A 25,103-nucleotide genomic window follows, 5' to 3' on the forward strand; every position below is an offset into this window, starting at 1 on the left:
TGATATATTGTGAATTGCTGTGTCTTGCATCAATTATTAAAAATGTTTATGTGATATTATACCAAAAGAGTATGTCAAGAGTGAGGGTCATAAAGACAGACAGAGGTCTGGTTTTATCCAGATGTTTAGGAGAGGGTGTTGTTTCTGGACATAGAGGAACATCACTCTCTGAGCAGCTGCTACTTCGCATGTACCTTAGTTATATTTAGGTTTTAGCCATACCTTAGCTTTTAAACCTCCACCGATGAATTTGCATTGTTTCTATTTGTTTAAATGCACATTTTGAATTTATGCATAAAAAAAGCCGTTACATTTCGTTTAGAATTTATAATGTGCTAATGTTTTTATATTGTTCATTGTGTTTAAAAAAAAATTTAAATATAAAAATACATTGAAATTGCCAATAAAAACAATATTTAAAACAATTCAAGTTTGTACAGTCGAGACATTTGATGAAACTTAAATTTAAAATGAAAATATAAAAATGTAATTTAATAAAAAAAAAAAGCTAAAATAAAGGACAAAATATATTTACAGTTACATATTAACAAGGTCATATTCAGGTGTACTTAATAAAAATAAGTAACAGAAAAAGTCTGATCTCTGAGATGAGTTTATGTGTTCACAGATTCACCGAGCTGAACTACATAAAGCTGCTTTTGTGTTTAATGACACTGCACTTCACACATTTTTTGCCCATGCACAAAATTTAGCCAAGGCACCTATAAAGACAGATCTCAACACAGCTGATAACATGTAGTTTATTCCACACAAAAGCCCTGCTGTGATCATGATAGACACATGTTTAATAAATGCCGAAGGTGTTTTGGGCTCCATCTCTGTAGCGGTCCAGGTATCTGAGAGGCTGTCCGTGAGGGTATTTCTTCTGTGGTGGGTGATACACCGGAGGTCTGTCATACTCAAACACAGGCTCCCTCATATCTGTGAGACATATATAACGCATAACATGAACAAAGATTTTTTTTCAAGATCGTGTGTGTTAAGACTGATAACAGATTTTCTACAAACCAAAAGTGATAATACTTTTTTAAGAAGCAGAAACTGGCTATAAATAGAATGTTAAAGACATTCCAGAAAATCTGTTCATCGTACAGAAAGGGAAGTTGTTCTTGCACGTCTATATCTTGTTACTCACTCAGTAGCGTGTGAAAGGTGTGAGAAACAGACTGATCCCACTGGCACTGGAAAAAAGAGAGGCCGGCTGGAGTTATTATATCTTGGTGCTTCCTGTAGAAGTCTAATGTCCGGAAAGTCCGTTCCTTCAGACAGTAGCTGTAAATATGAGAGAAAGAATACGTATTTCGTGTCTCATTATGAAAGCTATGCTGCATGTTCTGGCCGTGTGCAATGTCTCATCTCAAAGAAAAGCATCCATTGTAAAGCTGACCTTTATGTGGCAAGCTGGAATTCGGATTGTGTAAAGTAGTGGTTTATTTTCTGAAATGACATGTTCTCATTGACGTATGCATTTGAATAAAAACTATCTTGGAAATGCAATAGTTTCGAAATGAGACATTGCAAATAAGTCGAATCTAAAATCTTTTTGTTGAAGGAAACAAAGTAAGTAATGGACCGTGGATCTCATAAAATCTGTGAAAGACATGTCCAGATCAAATTACACCCCCAAAATCTCAAGAAATAAATACATTGTACTTCAAGAAAAAGACATTATTTAATTGTGATATTATTTTCATGACAGTTTATCACATTTACCCTCCAGTTCTTATTACTTCATAAAAAAAAATATTTTAATTTCAACAAAATTAGCTGTTTTAGTAATTATTTTAAATTTTAAATTATTTAACAAAGCCTCTTCTAATCATCAAGGATGCATCTATGTGATCAAAAAAACCTAACAGTAATATTGTAAAATTTTATTGCAAATTAAAATAACTCTTTTCTATTTTAATATATTTTAAATATATTTTAAGTGATTTATTTCTGTGATAAAAAAGTATTTCCTATTTATTTCTGATGCTCCGCTGTATTTTCAGCATCATTCCTCCAGTCTTCAGTGTCACACAATCTTCAGAAATTAGAATAATATACTGATTTGCTGCTCAATAAATATTTCTGATTAATATCAATGTTGAAAACAGTTGTGCTGTTTAATATTTATGCAGAAATAAAAATTGGGCTGTATGTGTTTCATGGAAAGTAATGCTTCAGCAAGTTGAAATTGATTATAATGTTACAAAAGATTCTATTTGAAATAAATCCAATGCCTTTGAACTTTCAGAAAGAAAGAAAAAAGAAATACATAGACATCTCATGTGATGATTGTTAACGCTAAATAAATACGACAGAGGTCTGCTTCTCATCAGGCTGCCAATTAGCTTGTTTGGCTTTATTCCGTAATTACATCCAGAGGGATGTGCATAATCCCTTTAAATGATCATGACCTTATTATTACTGTCAAGAGTGAGTCTGGAGCTACTGACCATGGGGAAGACCTGAGGTCTGAGCTGAAATCAACCGGATGTTCCTGTTTAAACAGGATGTAGATGTATCTGTGAAATCCTGTTCCTCTGGCTGGAAATGGACTGATGTAATGGCAGAGCTCCTGCCCTGATGACACAGAATTTCCAGGGATATTCCCACTGCAATCAGAAACAGATTTCATCATGTACAGGGGTTTCCACAGGGTCTTAAAAACTGTTGTTTTTTACAGAGTTTTGTGTTTTTGTCCTGCAAACACGCAGAGCTTTAAATGTGAACTGGTGGACTGATAAGACAGCACATTATAAAAATCGAAACATAGAGGTGTGTGATATGCATGGTAGTTTTAATGATGTGCGATTTGATATTATTAGTAAATCTTGAAAAGCAAACAGAACACACCTACAGAGTGCATGCATACATTAGCTGATGAAGTCTAGTAGGTTAGACCAGTGCACGTGCATGCATTCAGTGCATTATTTTACTGCATGCATTAATCAGTCTATTAATATGCATTTAGAATTGTCACATAATTTAAGATAGGGAGCAGAAAAAATATATTTATATAATCTCTCCAAAAGCATGATTATAAATGTGATATTGATTTTATACAACATTTACATAAACTTAAAAAGTAGCTCGTATTAAGAGATTACGTTTAAGACACCGTATTTCCTGTTTTTGCACTATTTCTCCAACAACAACAAAATTTAAGAAAATTAAAACAGCCAATTAATTTATTAATCAATGCTTTTGACTTTTTGAGGTTTATAATTTTATAAAACTTGGTTTTGTGAAAACTTGCATCTGAACTGTAAATTATGCTTTTTACAGTAATTTTGTGTTTTTTTTTGGTACTTTGACTGTAGACATTATACCCCACTCGTATGATATAAATGTTGTGTTCAGGTCTTAAAAAGTCTTACATTTGAGCTTAAATATCCTGCAGAAACCCTGACGTACTTTGTCAAACTAGTCTTTTTCAGGCCAGGCTTTTCCAAAGTTCAGACAGAGGATGAGGTTAAGATGACGTGGTGGTTTTGAGCATGTATTTAGCATGTGTGTCTCATTATGATCTCCAGTTTCCTCCTCTACGTCAGATTTATGGAATCGGTTCTTGTTGGAATGTGAGCTTTGTAAAGTGTGAAGTGATAGAGGATAAAGATACTCACACTAGCCAGTGAAGATACTCCTGCTCACCATCCAGCAGATGTTCATCTGTGAAACAGACTCAGTTCATGTCACTTCATCACCATCTAGTGGACAAAATGCTAACTTGACATTTCTTAAGGCCAAATGACCAAAAAGCTTTGACCACTTGAAGAAGAAAATAATTACGTACTGTTAATATATTTTGATTCAGTTTGAAATAAATATGTATTTATATTTATATAAATATGCTTAAAATAAATAGTCAAGTAACTAATTTATATAGTGCTTTTTACAATACACATTGTTTCAAAGCAACAAATAAAAAATGTTATGTTTATTTATTTATAAATGTTATATTATTATTATATTATTTTTACTAAATATAGCTATATATATATATATATATATATATATATTAATGTGTGTGTGTATATGTTTATATACACAAACGCGAACACAAACATACATTTCAATACATTAATTATATTAATATATTAACAATATATAGTTATATACTTCATATAATTTATCTAATTTATCTTATTCTATATATATTTTGTTTTGGTAATTATTTCATATATATAAAAGAATGAACAAAAATATTACTTAAAACAATTAAACTATATATATATATATATATATATATATATATATATATATATATATATATATATATATTATTATTATTATTTTTATTATTATTTGTGATAAATTATCAAATATAATTATAAAAATCCATGTAATTTATCTAAGAATTTTTTTTATATTATATTATTCAATTAATAAATAAATAAATTATTTAAATATAATTACAAAGTTAAATGCATTTGGATAAACTTTTCAGTTTTTTTTTTTTTTTTTTTTTTTAATACTGTCATTGCATTAACTGGTTTATGTATCACAGATGACATTAGATTAAGAAAAATGCATTTACTGTAAATATTTAGCTGTACCTGGGCTGGTTAACAACAGCGTCCAGAGAGAAGTTTCTTCTGCTTCAAAATGTACCTGAGGTGCTCGTGCTGCCTGAGGATTCACACAAACAGGACAAATCAGAGTCTGTTTTCTTGATTTCCAACAGAAACAGTCACGAGTTTAGAGTCCTCACCTGACTCGGTGTTAAGTGATTCCCATAATGCACCGCTGCGCTGCTGTCCTCTCCGTACAGCACACGCAGCATGACCCGCGGCACAAAGTACGCCATGGGGAAGAGGTCCTTGTAGACCCCGTAGTGTTCGGCGAGTCTCTTAATGTGGTACGGTCCGTTAGTCTGCTCCCATTGTGTCTTTACTCTGTCGAGGGGAATGCGGACTGGAAGCCAGAAAATAAGAAAACGTTATATTTAATGTCCTATTGATGCCTGATGATTCACAGTATGACGTTTCCGTACCACTAAACCTACAGGTTTATATTCACGCTTAAAGTTAATCATTATCACTTAATTTACATGGTATTTTTATTATGCAAAAAATAACAATTGTAATGTACTTTTTACATATACACCAGGATAGTATTTATTTATGCTGATTTTAACAACAACTCTGGCTGGAAAATGTGCTTAAAATATCACAATCACATCTCTAATAAGGTTTTAATTTAATTCTATGACACTTTGATAACATTAATGAGTCTCTGTATTTGCTGCATGATTAAACACATTCAGCATCAATTATAAACAGTCTTTTTTTCTTAATAATAAAAATATAGTTGCATGGTATTTTTCATATATAAAATGCATCTCATAATGCGTCACAAAATAAAACAGAAGCATAAAACAAACACTGACTGTATGGTTTCACACGAGCAATGAGAATTAATACTAATAAGCAATTTCTGGTTTTGATTAAGCTGCTCTGCTTCCTCTCTTACATGTTCGCAGTCGATTGTCTCTTTCCATCTCTGGGTTCTTTTTGTTCTCCAGCATCACCTTCTTCCTCTCCTTCACCTCTGTCTTCCTGGATGGACGCTGATACGGGAGTCCGATGTTGACCGGTTCAACAGCTGCGCGCAAAAACAATCAACACTCTCGATATTCCAGCTCTTGTGAATATAAGAGCTATGCATGAGTGTGTATCCATCAGCGATGACTTACCTTCTTCCTTCTCCTCCTCTCTGTATTTCCTGTAGGTCTTCCACCAAACATCCTTGCGGTCGGCCTCCTCTGCCGATCTCACGTAGCGAGTGTAACTGCGGTATTTCTCCAGAGAGTCCAGTCGAGTCCAGTCAATGTCTTCATTGGGCATCGGACCCTGAGGAGGAGACCGGTGACCCAGAACAGCTACAGAAGTAGTTATTATTAGTAGAAAAACAACAACAAAAATATAATATAATCTATGAATGTGATAATCATGCAATTTGATAATTATGATAATGTTTAACAAATATTTATACAATACAATTATAATAGAATGTTGTTATAAAAAATAATTAAAACTAAAACAACTCTAATAAATATAATAAAATATTTATTATTGTATTTTTATAAATGCTATACAAATAAAATATGAATAATATGTTGTTTTAATATAAAATAATTATATTGTTAATAATGATAAACAACAATAATAAAATAATAGTAATAACACTAATAATAATGTAGCCATATACATTTAATAATAATAATAAACCTTATGATAACATTTAATATAATTATAAAACAACCTTAAAAATGTTGTAGTGTAAATGTAGTAATAATAATAATTGCTTTAAAATAAATCATAATTAGTTAACATAATTATACTGTTGTAATTTGTATGCTTTTTTTTATAATAAATGCAGTAACAATGTAAACACTAATGGAAATAATAATATTGCTTTAATATTAACAGAATAATAAAGCAACAATAACTATTTATAATGCTGTAACATAGGAAAAATAAATATTACAATGCTTTAATATAAAAGTAATACTTATAATAAACAATGATAATGGCACCTTCATTTAAAGCACGTTTAAAACAAGCATTAACTAAAAGTGCTTCAGAAAGACAAGAGAAACAGAGAAAGGACAGAATGAAAATGCAGACTTATAAATAAATGATCTATTTATGGATTATAATAACTAGAATGAGACAGATAAATATATTAAGTACATTTAAAGGTCATTGTAAGCAGAAGGTTCGCGCGCACGCATGCACGCACAGCAGTGGCTCTACTGATTATTGAACTCATTATCCGCGCAGTTTTTCACGGTAATATCGTGCAGCAACTCTCACCGGTGAACCGGAGACCCCTCGCGTGATGCTTCAGCCCCGCATCCGCCGCCCGCAACAGAACACGCGCCGCGCCGCGCAGCGCCATGATGAACCGCTCCAAAACACAAGAAGCGCGACGTAACGTGCGTGGCACGTCATCACGTCTGTGCGTTCTTGCGTATAGAAGGCGACGAGATTCGCCTGAGAGAAATCCAGAGCGCAGGATTCTGGATGATTTCACGTTTCTACACATCTGATAGGTAAATATTCCTGTGAGTTTTGCGGAAAAGGAGTTAATGTTCTGCTTTCATTTTAAACATAGATGTTTAGTTATGTAAGGTCAGGTGGAGTTTGTTTATATACTGTCTCGATGTTTTCACCAAATGAATTCAACGAATAATTGCTAATGACTATAATTCATCAAATTATTTAACTCGTTTTATAGCTTATAGATCGTTATATCATCTATCTATCTATCTATCTATCTATCTATCTATCTATCTATCTATCTATCTATCTATCTATCTATCTGTATATCTGTCTATCTGTCTATCTGTCTGTCTGTCTGTCTATAATAATAATAATTTATTGTCATTGCTGTAGAACAACGACATTACATTAGAGCATCAATCGACAGTGCAATTTCATAAGTGCAAATGCGTAGGAATGACATTAACAACAGTGACATAATAAAGACCAATGTTATCAGCCATTATGTCAACAGCACAATACGACATTGGTAAGGAATACAGTGTATAGGGTAGAGAAAAAGGAGTAACTAGCAGCCCATACATCAGCACACTATGGATTGCACAATTTAAGTTTATCATGAGCCTCTGGGGCAGTGATGTTGTTGTTTTTTTTATGTTAAGAGCCAGGTTATGCTTTTTACACCACCCTGCCAGTAGTCCAATCTCCTCCCTGCACAATTTCCGCAGGAGTATGTTCGGCCTTATTGTATTAAAAGCTGAACTAAAGTCGATGAAGAGCAGCCTTGTCAGTCAGTCGGTCCGTTTACCAGGCCATTAACGCTGTTGCATTTTTATTTGATCATTTCAGGTTCTAGATCTATGATGGATGATCATGTCCAGTGCATAATCTGCTTCTATCCATTTAAATACCCTGTGACTATCCCATGCGGTCACACCTTCTGCAAGGCCTGCATCCTCAGATTTTGGGATAGGAAGGACAAAGACTTCTACTGTCCTTGTTGTAAAAAATCCTTTGAAACAAAGCCTGAGCTGAATCGAAACGTGTCTCTGTCGATGATAACGGAGATCAGCACACACAGTCCGGTTAAGACGGATGTGAGCGCAGGAGCCTCGCTCCACACGGATCGGGATCTGGATCCGGAGCAGATCTGTGAGCGGCACCAGAAGCCTCTGGTCATCTACTGCAGGAGCGACAGCATGTGTGTTTGCTACGAGTGCTCTGTGAACCAGTGCAAGGACCACGATACGATTTTGGTGGAAGAAGAACGGAAGAATAGAGTGGTAATATTGCATTGACATATAAATACCGTATAGTTTAAGTAGTATATTGCATTACAGTAATGGGAGTTTAAGGAGAAAATAATGTGTAATTTCGAAAAAGTCACAATGCTATATTTTCAATGCAATATATGCATATATTTTTATTTCTTTCATTTTAGAGCGAAACATATAAACATATTTTGTGATGTTCAACCTGTATGTGTCTCAGCTGACTTTTTTTTTTTTTTACAAATTTAATGGATTCTGTTCAGGCAGAATTGAAGAAAAAGAGTGCAGAATTTAAGAAACACCAGGAAACTATTGAGAGAAACCGCCAGGAGCTGATGGAGAACATGGAGACGGCGAAGGCAAGACGTGTGCTATCATTACTTTAGCCATTAGAACTTCATCTAAACACATTTTCAGTTCATGTATTTAATGGATTTGGATATACATGCAGCGTATTTTTTTATTGTTATTATTTTTTTACATTTATTTATTAATCTTAATTTCAGCATTTGCTAATGGTGATATTATTTAGTGGACCTGACATGAAAAATATGTATTGCCATTTTTTATTTATTTTTATTTTATTTTATTTTTTTTAGAACTGAACCATACCAATAATACAACGCCTGGCCTTAATACACAATCTTAAGTTTGTGCTTCTTTAATCCAGTCGGCGACTTGTTTTTGGCCAGGCAGTGTATAGTCTTGAAGGATGTTTAATGAGTTAGGCATGTTGTTCTCGCTCTGCTCTGTCAGGTGTCACTACAGCAGACGTCTCAGTGGGTGAACACCAAGTTCTCACAGCTGATAAAGGTGCTGACAGACAAACAGGAAATGACGGAGCTTTTTCTGGAACAGCAGGAAGTGACTCTGTTGCAGGCTCAGGAGCGGCTGGATGCTCTGGAGGAGAGAGCGACGCAGCTCACAGCCCTTCAGGAGGAGATCAGCAACCTGTGTTCCCTCCCTTCCTGCCAGCTCATCAAGGTCTTGTTTTCTTTTATTTTTAAATTTTTTATTTCAATAATTTTTTAATCTTTATTTTATTTAAATTTATTATTTAGATTTAATTGTATTCAATTTAATTTATTATTCTTATCGTATTTTATTTTATTTCAGCTTATTTAATTAGTTTTTATTTCAATTAATTTTATTTCAGTTTATTTTATTTATATCTTAATTGTTTTATTTAAAATGCTAAAGTTTTATTTTTTTATAAAATAAAATGTAATGCTATTTATTTTGAGAAATGAGTATTACAAACAACAACAACAAAAGAAATTAAAAAAAAAGTCCCCATTATCTTTTAAAATAAATGTATTTTTTAATTAATTCCAGTTATTATATAGAAAAAATGCTTTTCTTTTGATGATGCAAAGTAGTTTTTTTGGGGAAAATATTATTGTTTATTGTTGATGTTGTCCCGGATGTAAACAGGTGTTATGTTTGTGTAATGTCTGTGTCTGTGTGCTGATGCAGGACTCCAGGCTCATAGAGGTCCCACACTTCACTAATGTTCCTGTGGAGGTGCATGTGAGCGTACAGGAGAAGCTGATGCCCGTCACTGAAATCCTGTCCCGTGTGTCCAAGCTGGTTTGTGAGGATCTGGAGAGAGCCGTTCAGGTGTCAGCAGGACAGGATAAAGAGGGTGAGGGACGTTCACGGTCCGTTTAATGACTCTCTGATGCTAAATTCACACCCGTTTCAGACTTATTAGCTGCTCTTTTATAATTCCCTTGAGTCAGGGCACAGGCATTTGGCTTTTTGCAAAACTTTGACCCATACAATGTATTTCTGGCTATTGCTAAAAATATACCCCAGCAACTTAAGACCGTTTTTGTGCTCACATATATCAAAATAAATCCACTGTTTAATGAAATCGTAGTGATTAAAATCACAAACATAATCATCCTTTTTTGTCAATTTTCAAAAGTAGTAGTATGGTAGACCTATCAGAAAATTTGATTAACTTAAATGTATTCATTTATATAAAACGTCATCAAAGTTTAATAATATTTTAAAACCGAGTTTATGATTTTTTTTTTGTCTAAAAGTACAGTTTTATTCATATCTGTTCAGCAAGTCAGCATATCACAGTATTATTTATTTATTTGATCAATAACAACATATATATATATATAAGCATATATTGAAAAAGCCATGATTGGAAAAAACTGAAAAATAATGGTCCTTGTTGTGACAATTTTCAAAGTAATTTTTAATAAATGTTTTTATATATAAAAGATGAATTATGTTTTTAACAGTATTGATTTATTTTAATATAAATAAAAATGTAATATATTAAATGTATTTGTATTTTATTCAGCCAGTCATAATCATTGCAGTGGAACTAAATAATGATTCTTTAAATCCTGTTTTATCTCTGTCTGGTTTTCTCTGTCGTTCTCGCAGACTCTCCTCAAGATAAGAGGCCAGTTCTGGCTGTCGTCCCCAGTCCTGCGACCCCATCGAATCCAGCCGAGAGAGAGGGATTGAACGCATGTACGCTCGCATCACATCACACAATACTACAGTTCTTCATTATTCTCAGTCTCTTACAGTATGTAATTCTTCTCTTCATCTAGACCGCTGCAACCTGACCTTTGACCCCCGCACTGCCAACGCTCACCTACGGCTCACCCAGGGGAACAGGAGGGCGGAGCATCTGATCTCCGGGCCCCGCCCCGTCCTGGATGATGAGTCCCGCTTCGACCACACCTGGCAGGTGTTGTGTTTCCAGAGCTTCACTCACGGCCAGCACTACTGGGAGCTGGAGGTGTCCAAACCCTGGGCGTATGTGGGCGTGACGTACCCGAACATCCCGCGCAAGGAGAAGGGCAAGCGCTGCATGGTGGGGATGAACGATCTGTCGTGGAGCCTCCAGCTGGACGAGCGGCAGCTGAGCGCGTGGCACGCAGGATGTAAGGAGTCCGTCGCCGGTCAGCTGCAGCCGAACGCTCAGCCGCTGCGCATCGGGATGCTGCTGGACTACGAGGCCGGGACGCTGACGTACTACGCCGAGGGACAGATCCGGCTGCACGCCTTCCACTGCGCCTTTACACAAGCGCTGCTCCCGGCCTGCTGGATCGGGGAGGGCGTCACCATCACACTCTGTGAACCACGAGCATAAACAGATTTGATCAACATCATGCCATCATTTACTCCTGGTGTTTCCTGAGTAAATCTGATGAGCTCAGGATTCAGTCTGGGATGGTTCGGGTTGGTCTGTGGAGAACTGCGTAGGGGAAGGAAATATACTTCATGCAAGCACAAATGCAGATGCTCATATATATAATATATGACCATGGACCACAAAACCAGTCATAAGGGTCTTTTTACTTTTTTTTCTGATTTATACACCCTACAAAAGCTGAATAAATAATCTTTCCATTGATGAATGGTTTGTTCGGATAGGAGAATATTCGGCCGAGATGCAACTATTTGAAAATCTGAGAGTGCAAACAAATATTGAAAGTTGTCCAAATGAAGTTCTTAGCAATGCATATTCCTAATCAAAAATTAAATTATGATGTATTTTGCAGTAGGAAATGTACTGAATATGTTCATGGAACATGATGTTCACTTTATCATAATTGTTTTTTTACATGAAAGAAAAATCGATCATTTTGACCCATAACATGTATTTTTTTTTTACTGTACTCGTTTTGTGCTCGGGTCACATATGAGTGTTTTAAAATAATGTTTTCACAAATCAGGGATGTGGAGTATTAAATCATGGATGCAGGGTTGCCAGATCCTCATATTTGCATGGAATTGGGCTGATTTAAACTGTTGCAGCAGGTTGATTTTCTCCTGTTGGTAAAAGGATTGAAATATTGCATAAATTACATTTACATTACATTTACATATTTTGCATTCTACCTATGATAAAACTGTGATAGATGTTATGTTTTATGAAGGACAGCCACTGGTAGGAAGCTTTTAGCTGTGTTTATGATCAATCTGCATAATGATGACTGTAAAATATGTTTTTTTACTATGGAAATTACATATTTTGAGCTTTAATATTTGGGATATGATCATTGCGCTACTTTAAAATATTGAGAATCATGTTTTTCAGTTTCTCTGTGCTGTAGGATTATTGTTACAGTGGTTTGTTTTTGTATGTATTTCTACTGTATCAGTTTTAGCAGTATTTTGATTATTTTTACAGAGTTTAACAGATGATATGTCCATCAGATTGATCTTTTAACACTTCAGATATGGACATCTGTGAATATTAGATCTCATGCTGTAATACTCTTAATCTAGTCATTGGCTTTGTTCAGAATAGCATACTTGCATACTTCACGTTATGTATCATAGCCCTGCAACAGTGATGCTATGTTTCGTATTTAATTTAGCAAGTGTTTAACCTGCAAAATGAATGCAATTTTAGTCGAAAAAGAAGATATTAAAAATAGTCAGAGCTTATATTGCTCCCAGTTCATATATCACTTTTTAAGTGGAAGGATGAGCATGTTGCATTGTGGGATGTAGTGTTTTTTTTTTTGTTTTTTTTTTCAGTGTGCTCTATTGCATAGTGCACTTTATGGAAGCCCGTTTCCAAAAGGTAGTGGTGCATTATTTTTTTTTTATTACAATTCTTACTTTTTTACTCACAATTGAGACAAAATCTCACAATTGCAGGAAAAAAAAAAATGCTACAATAAACTCTTTATTCATTGAATGTTTTTTTTTTTTTTTTCAGAATTGCAAGAAACCATAAAAAGTTGCAATACCTTTTTATTTTATTTTATTTTTTCCGTGGTAAAGGCTTCCATAGCACTTTATTGCACACTCTGCACAGTTTAAGTCATGCATGCTACAGATATATTATTAGTACACTATTCTGAACATAGCCTTTCTATAAAGAGCCAGTGAAAGTTTAAACACTGTTTGCGTTATATCTGATTATGGGATCATAATTCTATGAAATGGCGGTCTGAGCTAATTTCTTTGAGCTGACTACATGCACTAACTAGTAAAACCTAGAATTGTCCTTAATATTGGGAGATTGTTTGAATATTTTAATTTGCACAAGACATCAGGGCTGGAAAAGCACATCCTTTGGGAATACTGACATGATTTTGAACTTCCTGAGAGACTTTTACCGAAGAATGTGAACTCATCTTGACATTTGTCTGCTTTCGGAAACCTGGTCATCATGTACATCGGGAATAATGAAGACAAAAGACGTCCATAAATGAAATGCATTGTTCCACCTGTACAGGGTTACTTTAATAAAATACACTTTGAATAACAAGATACAGTCAAGACCATGCGTAAATGATTAAATGTATAGTTAAATAAATTAAGGGAAAAAAAAAAAGAATCTATAAACTCTGTCCGAGAGACTGAAGGTGCACGTAGGGTTAAAGTGCATCTTTAATCTAACAGCTGCATGCAACAGAGACAGAGATGCCAGGACTAAAAAACACTGCAAAATACATCAGATGTGCTTCATGTAGTGTTCGTGAAGGTGATTGTAGATAATGCTCAGTTGATTTGATGACTTGGTTTTTGCTCCTGCAATAAAAATGATTGCAAAAGAAGCCAAAGTGGAATCAACAGCAGACTAACAGCCCGTCCAATCAGAATCAAGAACCAGAACTCTTGTATAAAACAGACTTGTACAGTGGCATGTAAATGTTATAGTTAGAGGAATAGTTCACCTCAATATGAATAATGGCTGAAAATGCACTTGAGGATTATTGTGATGTTTTTATCAGCTGTTGGGACTCTCGTTCTGACGGCACCCATTCACTGATCGAATGCTATATTTCTTCAAATGTGACGAAGATACAAACTCAACTACATTTTTTACTTTTTCAGCTACTTTTTATTTTCTACGTTCCTCATGCATTCAACAGAATGTCTAGTAAAGGGCGTCCGCATTTGATTTGCGTTTCTTTTCAAAGATTTAAGCGACTGCTTGAGTGTTGAGTAACAGCTGAGTGGCAACAACCAACGCTCTTCATTCAGATTACGTTAGATGCAGCAATCGAGAATGAACAACAACTGAAAGCACTATTAATGTGAACGTCAACGTTAACTCTTGTGCAACTAGCAAAATACTTCAAACCTCGATCTATACACAATCACTCATACATGTCTCCTAAATAAACTCATTTTCATATTTAGAAAAGCTCATTCATTTACTGTCGGTTAGAAAGCTAACAGTCGGCTCCCTCTCGTTCACCAGCTGTGAATTCATTCATGTGTCTCTCTCGTCTCCCTCTACACAGGCCAGGTCGTGTTAACTGGAGATGGTGAGGGGAAGAGAGGAGAGGATGTGACACATCTACTGGTTCTTGTTGTCTTCAGGTGGAGAGTACGGTGGAGGCTTGTCCTTCAGAATAAAAACAATATTCTCTAGTTACTTTTTGCCTTTGATGAAACTCTACAGGTTCGACCTGGTTGTATTAAACTCTTTAACGTGTTTAACTAGGTTGCATGAGCTTTACAATACATGAACTTGGTAAATAGGCCGAACTTGGGTGATATATTACAGGATGTAGTTGTTTGGATCTTGGTACATTATGTTTGTTAATATTTGCAATGCACAGTAGGTGGACTTTAATAAGTATATGGATTACAGTTAACTACAGTATTTTTTCGGACCATGCGTCGCATCATTCCAAAACTACATCATGACGAGGGAAAAAACATATAAATCGCACTGGAATATAAGTCGCATTTCTTTAGAACCAAGAACCAAGAGAAAACATTACCGTCTCCAGCCACGAGAGGGCGCTCTATGTGTTCAGTGTAAACTACAGGAGAACAGAGCAGCATAGAGCGCCCTCTGGAGGCTGTAGACGGTAATGTTTTCTCTTGGTTCATGTCAAATAAATTTTGATAAATAAGTCGCACCTGACTATAAGTCGCAGGACCAGCCAAACTATGAAAAAAAGTGCGACTTATAGTCCGGAAAAATACAGTATGCATGAACTTTTTCATAACTTAACTTGGTTAGCAGGTCGAACCTGATGATTATTTGGAATTTGTTACCAGGATAGACTTGGTAAACCAGTTAAACGTGGACTTGGTTAACAGGAAACACTCGGTTAACTAGTTTGACCAGTTTATATATAGATTTGAACAAGTTTAAATTAGCTACACATGAACTGTTGTATATGGATTGGGTTAACAGGTTAAACCTGGTTTTATTTGGAATTTAAGAGAGTAAACTTGGTTAACAGGATGGACCTGGTGATGGAAGTTAAACGAAGTCGGTTAACTGACCTCGGGCAGGTAGACCCGTGTCGGAGCAAACGTAGTCGCGCTGGAACTCGCTGCAGCTTCAGCTGCTTTTGCTTCAGCTAGAACAACAAATACAGTCCGTTTATATAAAAGGCTGCCTGAGTTAACCAGTTAAACAGTGACTTGACGTATAAAACTCAGTTGTGGCTCACACCTGCGGCGCTTCTGGGCAGATCTGGGTCCGGAGGAGCGGTGTATGGCGGAGGAGGCATGTAGGCTGCTGGTTCGTCAAAGCCAGGAGCGCTGGGGTAAAATCCACCTAGAGGACACAGATAACAGCAGATCAGTGTCTGAATACAAGTTTAACTCTTTCCCCACCAGCATAAAAAAAAAAAAAAGTTGAAGTCACCACAAGTTGGTAAAAATTTGATGGACTCCAGTATATTCTGCTGCATGAATATTTGAACATGCAATACATCAAAATTAAGATCAGAGCCTCTACATTTAAACAAAAAATATTTTTTATTCTAGCTTAAAGCATTCTTTTTTGATCCAAAAAAACACATTTTTATCAAAAACTACATCTGGATAATATTCAGTACGATTATCGAAGCATAAATCCAGTAAATTGTTTTCATAAACACAGCTTGCACAGACATATTCCACTTCCTGGATCAGCATTTTACTCTGTAACATTGTGAATTTTTCATTTATATGCTGTGTCTTGCTGATGGTCGCATTATTTCTCATATGCATCTGTTAATATAAGAGAGCACTCATTTCTCCGTCTAGTTTTTTTTTTGTTTGGGAGGTTTTGTACTCGTTAAGAAAATGTGTATCGTAATAGCGCCCCCTAGTGTATAACAGCGGAAACACGAAAAGCTGTAAAAACTCGTCAATGGCAGGGAAGCGCTTTCTTTTAAAGACGGGAAAGAGTTAAATGTCAGCACTGTGTAGCAGTGAACCTGGAGGTGGAGGTCCAGGGTAAGCGTATCCAGGCGGAGGAGGAGCGGCCGAATACATGCCGTTAGCAGACGGAGGAGGAGGAGGGTAAGCGTACGCCCCGTTTGCAATGTGAGGACAGCCGTAATTGACAGTCACTGGTTGCCCTCTGGATGCTGAAATGAAAGAGAGCGACTGAAGGTAATGCTTCCACATCAAATCTAATGCTAAAACATTATATACATATAAAAGACGTACCCTGTGCTGCCACCTGTAGCATGTACTGTCCAAACTCGATCGCTCCTCCGGCAACAAAAATCAACTTGAAGGTTGCAGAGCCTTCCCAGCCGCCTGCAGCAGCGATGGAAACATGCAGAGTATATTTTAACTCCATGCACGAGTGCATTGTTACTTTCTTCCAAGGACCAGATTATTCAAATGAAAACTTGAGGAGGATCATGATTCGGATCAGAGTACTTCAAGTCCAAGATGTTAACATGTAATACAAAACTGAACACCATTATTATTGTTTTTTTACATTAATGCATAATATTATATAAATGCAGCAGTCTTAAGTCTGGGGTATATTTGAAGCAATAGCCGAAAAAAATTGAATGGGACAAAATTATTGATTTTTCTTTTATACCAGAAATCTGTTATAAATATTTTTTTTAACATCTTACTGTAAATATATAAAAACTTAATGTTTAATTAGTAACATGCATTGCTAAGAACTTGATTTGGACAACTTTAGATTGAGATTATTTTCACAATATTTAGATTTTTTTGCACCTTAAGATTCCAGATTCTCTCGGCCAAATATTGTCCTCCCTTACAAACCATACATCAATAAAAGCTTATATATTCAGCTTTCAGATGATGCATGAATCTCAATTTCCCGAAATTGACCCTTATGACTGGTTTTGTGGCCCAGAGTCACATATTACGTATTGTATGTATTATTATATTAACACCAACGATGTGCGATATAAAGGCCTGTCAACTGTTTCGAATGAATTACATGAACTTATTGAATCAGTTGCAATTATTTGCACGATTCCCTGAAAAAAGTTCTAAAATAAACAATTCAAAGATATTAATTAATCGAATTATAGACTAAAATAAAAATGTCAATATACATCTGTTGAAGAATTACTAAAAAGTGAGCAGACACAATAATCATTTTCAGTAGTATGTCTATTTGTATGCATTATTTGTGCATTATTTGTATTATAAACATTATGTGTTTTACCTCCAGGCTCGGCGCTGATCGTCCCGTTGATGTAGTTGGCGCCGAGCACCGGCTGTTTGACCTCACAGCCCTTCAGAAGATAAAACGGCATCATGAACGACTGCAGAGGGTCCTTCCCTTTAGTCAAGAAGATCATCTAAACATCCAACCACAGATGATGAGCATGTTTATTTACAAACCACTGAACAAGAGCAATCAGGAGACAGACGAGACCCTGTCCTTATCATCATCATCATCATCACCACTCAAAGATAAGATGATTATCGAACTCCTTCTCTTGCGTTACGGACAGTACGTACCCTGTAAGGCGTCAGGTAGATGCTTCCCTTCTTGCTTTTTCTGAAGGCTTCTGGCAAGCGTTCTGCATCACTGAACACCAGCTCCACATTCTCATAAGACATCAAGACACTGTGGGAAAACAGATTCACTTTAATAGAGTCAACAAATAATGAACGAGGAACAGCTGACGAGGAACGAAGACTTCTGTTTATAGTTTTTAAAGAACATCAGTATAAAAGAAAGCTTTAGTTTTAAGAGCATTTTCTATAATAATATATATTATTATAACCCTGCTCCTAACTCTAACAACAACAATAAGCATTTTTTAATTATTAATTATAATAATATAAATTATTTTAAAATTTATTAGTATTTTATTAGCATAATTATAAATTGTAGTTCTGTTTGTCTGTAGTGTTACAGTAAATCATTATATATAAATAACATAAAAATGTTAGAAATAATAATAAGCAGAAAATAATATATTAAACATTATATTTATTATTATTGCAATTATGAGATGTAGCACTAAGAACATTTGACTACGATGGTGTAATAATTCACGATAAAAAATATTAATGATTCTAAATAAAAAGTCTATAATAATATTAAAACACAAGAAAAATATTTATGAAATAATAATAGTAATAATAATACAAATTGTATTGTTGTCATTGTGGAGCATTCTTGTGTGAATAACATAAATGCATACCGAGATTTATTTTAGAGTAAATAAAGATAATGTAATGTAGAAAAGATGCAGAATAGAACTTAAAAAAAAGACTGTATCAGAGGGTATCAAATCTATTTTGGTACTTGTATGATTATTGGTTATTACCGATGATTGTTACTGGTTTGTTGATATGTTAGAGATATGATGTCATTGCTGGACTCATCAGTCTGTGTTTATCAGTTGCTTAATAAGATTAAATTAACATTTACAGTGTGTAAACACAATGTTACTTAAAATAAACAAATAAAAGGCAGACTAGTCTGAATACAGTGCAAATGATTAAATGGGTGTGATATACGGTCCACGCGACAATGTTATTCTTATTATGGAAATAGAAAAACACATAACACAAAATAATTAATTCAATATGGAAGTTTTGGACAAATCCGTGTAGACAGAAATAGGACAGTACCAGCTTTATATAATAATAATAATAATAATAATAATAATAATAATAATAATAATAATAATAATAATAATAATAATAATAATAATAATAATAAATAAATAATAAAGGCAATAATAATCAGAGAGTCTGATTCTGCGACTTTACCTTTCGCTGTTGTTGATGATAACTCCTCCAGATTCAGAATGATTGTTGTTGAGGGCCATGCTTGATTACTGTTAGATTTTTAATATTAATTTAATTTATTGAGCTCAACTCGAAGATCCACCTGCACTTCCGCCATAGGCCACGGCCCCGATGACGTCATGAGCGGGTTTGAGATATTTCCCGATCCTTCTCAAAATAACAAATAAATACTTATCAAAATAAGAATCGTCTTAATCTCATAATATGATATTTTTTTTCTAAAACAGAGAGATCAATTATTTCAAAAAAGATTATACAATTGCATAAATTATTCTTGAAATGGCCAGCACACTGATTTAAAGAGAGAAGGTAACATGAAAAACTTATATTTTAGCATTAAATTGTAACTATTTTATATGGAACTGTTCTGTTTATACTCGGAACAATTTCTATTTTGTATATACATTTTATTTGAGGCAATTACATCAGTATATGCTAATTAAATTACAGGGAAAATAACAGAAATCCATCATATTACTTTTTAAGAGAAAGCAATTTAAAGAAAATAATTCAATTACAGTAAGTAATGCTTTACACCAAACACTGTGTCCCACCAACAGCCAGCATCGACTTTTATTTTGTAATATAACAAAGTGCTTCAGTAGTCCTTAAAACTACGATAAAGAATACTTATATTTCTATGTAGGTCAAATATGATTGTTTGGAATGTAATCCGTGTCATTGCTAAATAATAAATCATTTTAACACAGCACTCATGCGTAAAATATGGTATCTGTTGCTTCTCGAAGATCGTCATCTGAAACAGACGCCATTTTGGATCTTGTACCTGGAGGTATTGTGCGTATCCTTGTACGCCTAGTTTGAGCCAACATGGCCGATACGACTCCTCAGTTTCCTACCATGTGCACAGCACAAAACGTTGCTCTGCGTGAACTTGTGTCCGTTTCCTGCATGCTGTTAGAGAGCGACATGGCTTCATCTGCGAAGAGGCGAGCTATTGAAACGGGACAAAACCCTCAAGACAGCGATGAAAGCTCGGACGAGGGTCTGGAAGACTCTGGCGAAGAGGACAATGAGAATTCAGAAGAAGAAATAAACGAGGTAAGTTGTGATTTTAACTGTTTCTGGAGCCAATGATGTCGTGATGTGCAGGCCAGACTGGCTCTGTGTTAATATACGTGTTTTTGTGTGTGTGATCATTTAGTGTATGTGTTTTGATTTGTGTTAAGGAGGTTATCGTGGACTTTGAGGCACACACGATATCTGACAACGACTTTCACGGCATTAAAACCCTTCTGCAGCAGGTACAGAGACATTCACGTCTGAACCGCACTGAACGTGAAGATATAACTTACACTGCTCAGTTTGCACTTCAACAAAGATTAAAAATCCCTAAGAATATGTATGTTTTTGTCTTTCCAGCTGTTCCTGAAGTCTCACGTGAACACATCTGATCTGACTGACGTCATCATCCAGCAGAATCACATCGGCAGCGTCATCAGGGTTAGACTTAAAAATGGGTTTCTTATTTTTTTTATTCATTATTTATTTTTATTTTTTTAATGGTAATTTATCTCTTTTGTACATTATCATAGACCGATAACCACCATTATAACAGCTAATAATTTATAATAATGGACAAAAGGATTATTTTTTTTTTTTTATGAAATATAATAAGTTAAGTTAATGATCAAATATCAGATCTTGGTTGCAAAAGCACTTTAAACCATTCATTTTTATTACAAGCAAACCAACACTAAACTTTTAGAAACTAATAATAGTGTTTTTTTTGTTTTTTTGTTTTTGCAAAAATGTGTTCCTTATTTTTTATTGTGTAACTGTATTTTTCAGTATATTATTACTTGTAATTAAACCTTAAAACAAATGTATTTATTTTGTCAAACCAGGTGTCACAAGGAAGTGCTAAAGAGAATGGTAGAGAGACAAAAATAATATACAGATGATAAAAAAACTAAATTAAGATCCAAAATAAATGAATTAATAAAATACTATTTATAGAAAAAAAAAAATATATATATACACGAAAAAATTACATTGCAGCAATGTAAGACACTAACTATATACTCACATTTATAATATGCATTAATTAAATACAACTTTTTTTTTTGTACAGGAAAATATATATTTTTAGAATTTTTTAGCATGAGGGTTTAATATATTTGGGGTTCATGGTATTTAAAAAAAAAAAAAAAAACTGCTCTAAAATACACTGATAATCACCATATGTATGATATAATATATTATTAAATGTAATGAACACGAACAGTGTATATGTCCTTAATTATTATATTTTGATTGTAATGCATGTTTTTAAGTATGTTTACTGTGTTTTGCTCCAGCAAGCGGAGGTACCGGAGGACAGCGATGACGAGGGCGACCCGGACGAGGTGTTTGGGGTCATCAGCATGGTGAACCTCACCGAGAGACAGGTGAGAACAATACTCCCAATACTGAATCAGATGTGTGTGTCCCGTCTGATGGTCTGGTGTGTGTTGATCAGGGTGTGGAGTGTCTGGAGCAGCTGAAGGACATGCTTTTAGAGCAGTGTGCCAAAAGCAGCTCCCCGGATGTTCAGGAGCGATTCGAGCAGCTGCTGCTGGGTAACGGTCAATCTGTCGGGCTGCTGCTGAGCGAGAGATTCGTCAACGTCCCGCCACAGATCGCCCTCCCCATGCACAAACAACTTCAGTAAGTGTTCAGTGCTCTGACCACCAGAGGGTGTGCTTCTGGAGATATACATGTAGGCATGTGCAAATATAGGTAGGGTTACACATTTAAGACAAGACAACACATGCAGAGACATTGTTGATGTTTTTGTTGTTTTAAGCACTAGTCAGTTTTGAGATTTTGTGCATTTCATAATGTGTTGTTCAGTATGGAGAGGCAAATAACTTGTTAAATGTGTATTTAAATAATTAAATGCATAAATAAATGAATACAGTTAACTAAAAAAATTTTGGTTATTTAAACAGAAATACAAAATATAGTTTATATATATATATATATATATATATATATATATATATTATTCAAAAATTTATTTTAATTTATCTAGTTGCCTAGGAAATATTTATCTTTTTCATTTAGGTTACTCCAATGCACTAAAAATCTAAAACTTAAATAGAAAAGTATATAACCATAAACTACTACTAAAAATAAACAACAAATTTGTATTAAAGCTTTAAAATGAAAATAGAATAATAAAAAAATTAATATAAAAATTTAAAATATTATCTCAATAATGCTAAAAGCATGGTGACTTTATTTATTTGTTTATTTGCTGTTGATAATTTCTGACTTGTGAAGAAATACAAAAAGAAAAATCTAAAATCCACTCTGTAAAAACCTGTCTAAAAAAAAAAAAAAAAAAAAATAATTAAACCTGGCTTTATTTATCCCAAATTATTATTATTTTTTTTTTTTTGCTGGACAAAAATGTATGTAAATTAGTCCATTAGTTAAATAAAGCCCCGTTTGGCTATTTGAACAAAACATTAAAAAAAAAAAAACTTATAATGAAAAAAACACGTTTGAAATTCTTATTCCGTCTGATAATCGGTCACATGGAAAATTATGATGATATATTGGTTAATTTTTTTTTTTAATCTCTTCATCTGGCGTGTCTTTCCTTAAAATGGTGATTGAAAAGGAAAAACAAATGTTTAAAAAAATGATAAAGGTGTATGATCAGTTGAAGAAATTATATTACAATATGAACACACTTTCTTAAAATGAGCATCATAAGGCAGTTTTTCCAGCGTGACTGATTGAAGAGACTCGTGCTGGAAGATGCAGGAACGTCTCCGTGTTATAATCGTGTTGTTTCAGGCTGAAGCTGACAGCCATCACCTGGATTTATTAGGATCTTATGTAACGTGTCTCTGATGTGAGTCAGTGCACAATCCCTGTGAACACTGAGGAACACTGTTGCACCATAAAAAACAACCAAACATTTCTCAGTTTGCTAGTTTGAGATGGATCTGAGTTTGAGGAACACAGTTAAGTGCAGGTGTTGATGGTTATTCATGCGGTCTGGTTTCACAGGAAGGAAATGGCCGAAGCACAAAGGACCAATAAACCCAGCGGTAAATGCCATTTCTGCTTGATGATCAGTAAAACCTGCAAACCAGCGAAGAAGAGCAGATCCGGAGCAGCTCAACCCAAAGACGAGCTGCTGTTCGTGAACGACGAGGAGGAGTTCTTCTACGAGGTCAGTGTAACTCTCACTTCTCACATCTAGACTCACAGGTGCTTCTCAATAAATCAAATACATTTCAGTATTTCAACTCAAATTGTGAAACTCATGTATTAAATTAATTTAATGCACACAGACTGAAGTTGTTTGTAGAAGTGGGTTTTTGTTAAATGTGAGCCAAAAGCATCACAATTAAAATAACCAAAGACTTAAACTACTTCAGTCGGTGTGCATTTAATTTACTTAATAGACGAGTTTCACAATTTGAGTTGAATTACTGAAATAAATGAACTTTTCCACGACTTTCTAATTTATTGAGATGCACCTGTATATTGAAGTCACTATGTCCTCAAAATTGACTTTACTGATTAACACAAGTTTAATTGTCAGTGATGAAACAGTAATGCATTTTTTTTGCAAAGGATATATATAAAAAAAATGATATATATATATATATATATATATATATATATATATATATATATATATATATATATATATATATATATATATAATATTTGCATTTAGTTTTTAATGTTTGCTTTTTGTTCTGTTTTAAAGTTTATCTTGTCTTTTTTTATTAGATTTTGTTTAAATGTCAACAGTTTTTATGAATTTAAATCAGTTTTAGAAATTTTATTTGGTAACTAGCTGAAATAAAAATTTGTAAAAAATAAAAAAATAAAAAAATATAAATTTAGTTATATATTTTTTTATTATTTTCCTTTTTGTTTGAAAACTAGCTCAAATATTATAATATATTTTAAATATATATTTAATTATATTAATAAATATTATAATTTAAAATATTATTTAATATTAAATATATTGCTTTTTTTGTTCCATTTAAAAGATTTTTTTTGTGTGTAAATGTCAAGTGTTTTTTGTTTTTTTTTAAGTTTATCAGTTTTTGACATTTTATTTGTCAACAAGCTGAAATAAAAATTAACTTAATTTCAAATACTGAATATTATTTTTACTTAAAATTTCAACACTGGTGTTTTGCAACTTTTATTTGCTTTTTTATGTTTAAAAACTATCTAAAATGTTTATTTCATGTAAATAATTGTATGCTTTTAATTTGTTAACTATAATAACCCTGGCTTTGACTAATGAATTTCAGTGACTTTTCCAGTTTTTCCAGTAAAAAATTGCAATCAGAAAGTTTCTACCCAATTAAATATTTCGGAGCTAAATGTAAATAGTCGAGAAATCCGTGACGTTATTAAATGTATGAAACCTGAATATAACAGCACTGTGAATCTACAGAAAAGTGTTGTTTTGGCTCGACCTTCAACACATTTTGTTGTTTCGCAGCAAGCCACGCTGAAGTTCAGCTACTGCGTCCAGGACGAGGCCGACTCCTGTGCGACGGGAAAGTGGTCTTACGAAGACGTACCGATGAAACCGTTCCGCACCGTGATGGTGATCCCGATGGACAAGATGGGAGCCATCATCGATAAAATGACTGAATATCTGAGCGTCTGAACACTGAGCTCTTCTTCTTCTGGATAAGAGATGTTTAATGTCCCAGGTTGAATGTATAAACCAGCCACAAACCAGTGAAAACATTTATTTCTGTACATAATCCGTTGAAATTACCCAGAAAATAAACCACCCAAACAGGACTGGAGTGTC

At 34.2% G+C, this 25,103-nt stretch overlaps 4 protein-coding genes across 4 annotated transcripts; 2 read left to right on the forward strand and 2 right to left on the reverse strand.

The window, feature by feature from the left end:
- Positions 1-648: 648 nt before the first annotated feature.
- Positions 649-6,976, reverse strand: LOC113111451 (39S ribosomal protein L38, mitochondrial-like). The gene is made up of 9 exons (XM_026276204.1): positions 6,828-6,976; positions 5,705-5,890; positions 5,482-5,613; positions 4,721-4,923; positions 4,566-4,638; positions 3,633-3,678; positions 2,463-2,621; positions 1,157-1,293; positions 649-942 (listed from the first exon to the last, which is right to left on the reverse strand). The coding sequence occupies exons 1-9, from the start codon at positions 6,910-6,912 to the stop codon at positions 806-808; spliced, it is 1,158 nt and encodes a 385-aa protein (XP_026131989.1). The 5' UTR covers positions 6,913-6,976; the 3' UTR covers positions 649-805.
- Positions 6,975-12,880, forward strand: LOC113111449 (tripartite motif-containing protein 65-like). The gene is made up of 7 exons (XM_026276203.1): positions 6,975-7,066; positions 7,866-8,299; positions 8,551-8,646; positions 9,044-9,271; positions 9,764-9,932; positions 10,697-10,786; positions 10,870-12,880. Exons 2-7 carry the CDS (start codon positions 7,877-7,879, stop codon positions 11,412-11,414), a joined length of 1,551 nt encoding a protein of 516 aa, XP_026131988.1. The 5' UTR covers positions 6,975-7,066; positions 7,866-7,876; the 3' UTR covers positions 11,415-12,880.
- Positions 12,881-13,491: 611 nt separating this feature from the next.
- On the reverse strand, positions 13,492-19,308 carry LOC113111452 (WW domain-binding protein 2-like). The gene is made up of 8 exons (XM_026276205.1): positions 19,250-19,308; positions 17,984-18,092; positions 17,685-17,820; positions 16,691-16,783; positions 16,456-16,608; positions 15,705-15,809; positions 15,533-15,609; positions 13,492-14,636 (listed from the first exon to the last, which is right to left on the reverse strand). Exons 1-8 carry the CDS (start codon positions 19,306-19,308, stop codon positions 14,589-14,591), a joined length of 780 nt encoding a protein of 259 aa, XP_026131990.1. The 3' UTR covers positions 13,492-14,588.
- An 861-nt stretch (positions 19,309-20,169) lies between these two features.
- LOC113111454 (protein BCCIP homolog) lies at positions 20,170-25,093 on the forward strand. The gene is made up of 7 exons (XM_026276208.1): positions 20,170-20,350; positions 20,479-20,553; positions 20,672-20,752; positions 21,610-21,699; positions 21,771-21,958; positions 23,315-23,480; positions 24,783-25,093. The coding sequence occupies exons 1-7, from the start codon at positions 20,201-20,203 to the stop codon at positions 24,951-24,953; spliced, it is 921 nt and encodes a 306-aa protein (XP_026131993.1). The 5' UTR covers positions 20,170-20,200; the 3' UTR covers positions 24,954-25,093.
- The last annotated feature ends 10 nt before the right edge of the window (positions 25,094-25,103 follow it).

Source organism: Carassius auratus, chromosome 12 (assembly GCF_003368295.1).
Source record: "Carassius auratus strain Wakin chromosome 12, ASM336829v1, whole genome shotgun sequence".
NCBI lineage: Eukaryota > Metazoa > Chordata > Actinopteri > Cypriniformes > Cyprinidae > Carassius > Carassius auratus.

What these genes read in the sequence shown, in the direction of transcription:
- LOC113111451 (XM_026276204.1), bottom strand. Translation starts at nt 6,912, where the DNA reads ATGGCGCTGCGCGGCGCGGCGCGTGTTCTGTTGCGGGCGGCGGATGCG. An exon ending in AGACAATCGACTGCGAACAT is followed by an intron (nt 4,924 to 5,481) that starts GTAAGAGAGGAA and finishes TCTGGCTTCCAG; the next exon opens with TCCGCATTCCCCTCGACAGA. An exon ending in GACCTCAGGTCTTCCCCATG is followed by an intron (nt 1,294 to 2,462) that starts GTCAGTAGCTCC and finishes TCATATTTACAG; the next exon opens with CTACTGTCTGAAGGAACGGA.
- LOC113111449 (XM_026276203.1), top strand. Translation starts at nt 7,877, where the DNA reads ATGATGGATGATCATGTCCAGTGCATAATCTGCTTCTATCCATTTAAA. An exon ending in CTTCCTGCCAGCTCATCAAG is followed by an intron (nt 9,272 to 9,763) that starts GTCTTGTTTTCT and finishes GTGCTGATGCAG; the next exon opens with GACTCCAGGCTCATAGAGGT. An exon ending in AGCAGGACAGGATAAAGAGG is followed by an intron (nt 9,933 to 10,696) that starts GTGAGGGACGTT and finishes TCGTTCTCGCAG; the next exon opens with ACTCTCCTCAAGATAAGAGG.
- LOC113111452 (XM_026276205.1), bottom strand. Translation starts at nt 19,308, where the DNA reads ATGGCCCTCAACAACAATCATTCTGAATCTGGAGGAGTTATCATCAAC. An exon ending in TCTGCCCAGAAGCGCCGCAG is followed by an intron (nt 15,610 to 15,704) that starts GTGTGAGCCACA and finishes TTGTTGTTCTAG; the next exon opens with CTGAAGCAAAAGCAGCTGAA. An exon ending in CACGGGTCTACCTGCCCGAG is followed by an intron (nt 14,637 to 15,532) that starts GTCAGTTAACCG and finishes TTTATTCTGAAG; the next exon opens with GACAAGCCTCCACCGTACTC.
- LOC113111454 (XM_026276208.1), top strand. Translation starts at nt 20,201, where the DNA reads ATGCTGTTAGAGAGCGACATGGCTTCATCTGCGAAGAGGCGAGCTATT. An exon ending in CCCATGCACAAACAACTTCA is followed by an intron (nt 21,959 to 23,314) that starts GTAAGTGTTCAG and finishes CTGGTTTCACAG; the next exon opens with GAAGGAAATGGCCGAAGCAC. An exon ending in AGGAGGAGTTCTTCTACGAG is followed by an intron (nt 23,481 to 24,782) that starts GTCAGTGTAACT and finishes GTTGTTTCGCAG; the next exon opens with CAAGCCACGCTGAAGTTCAG.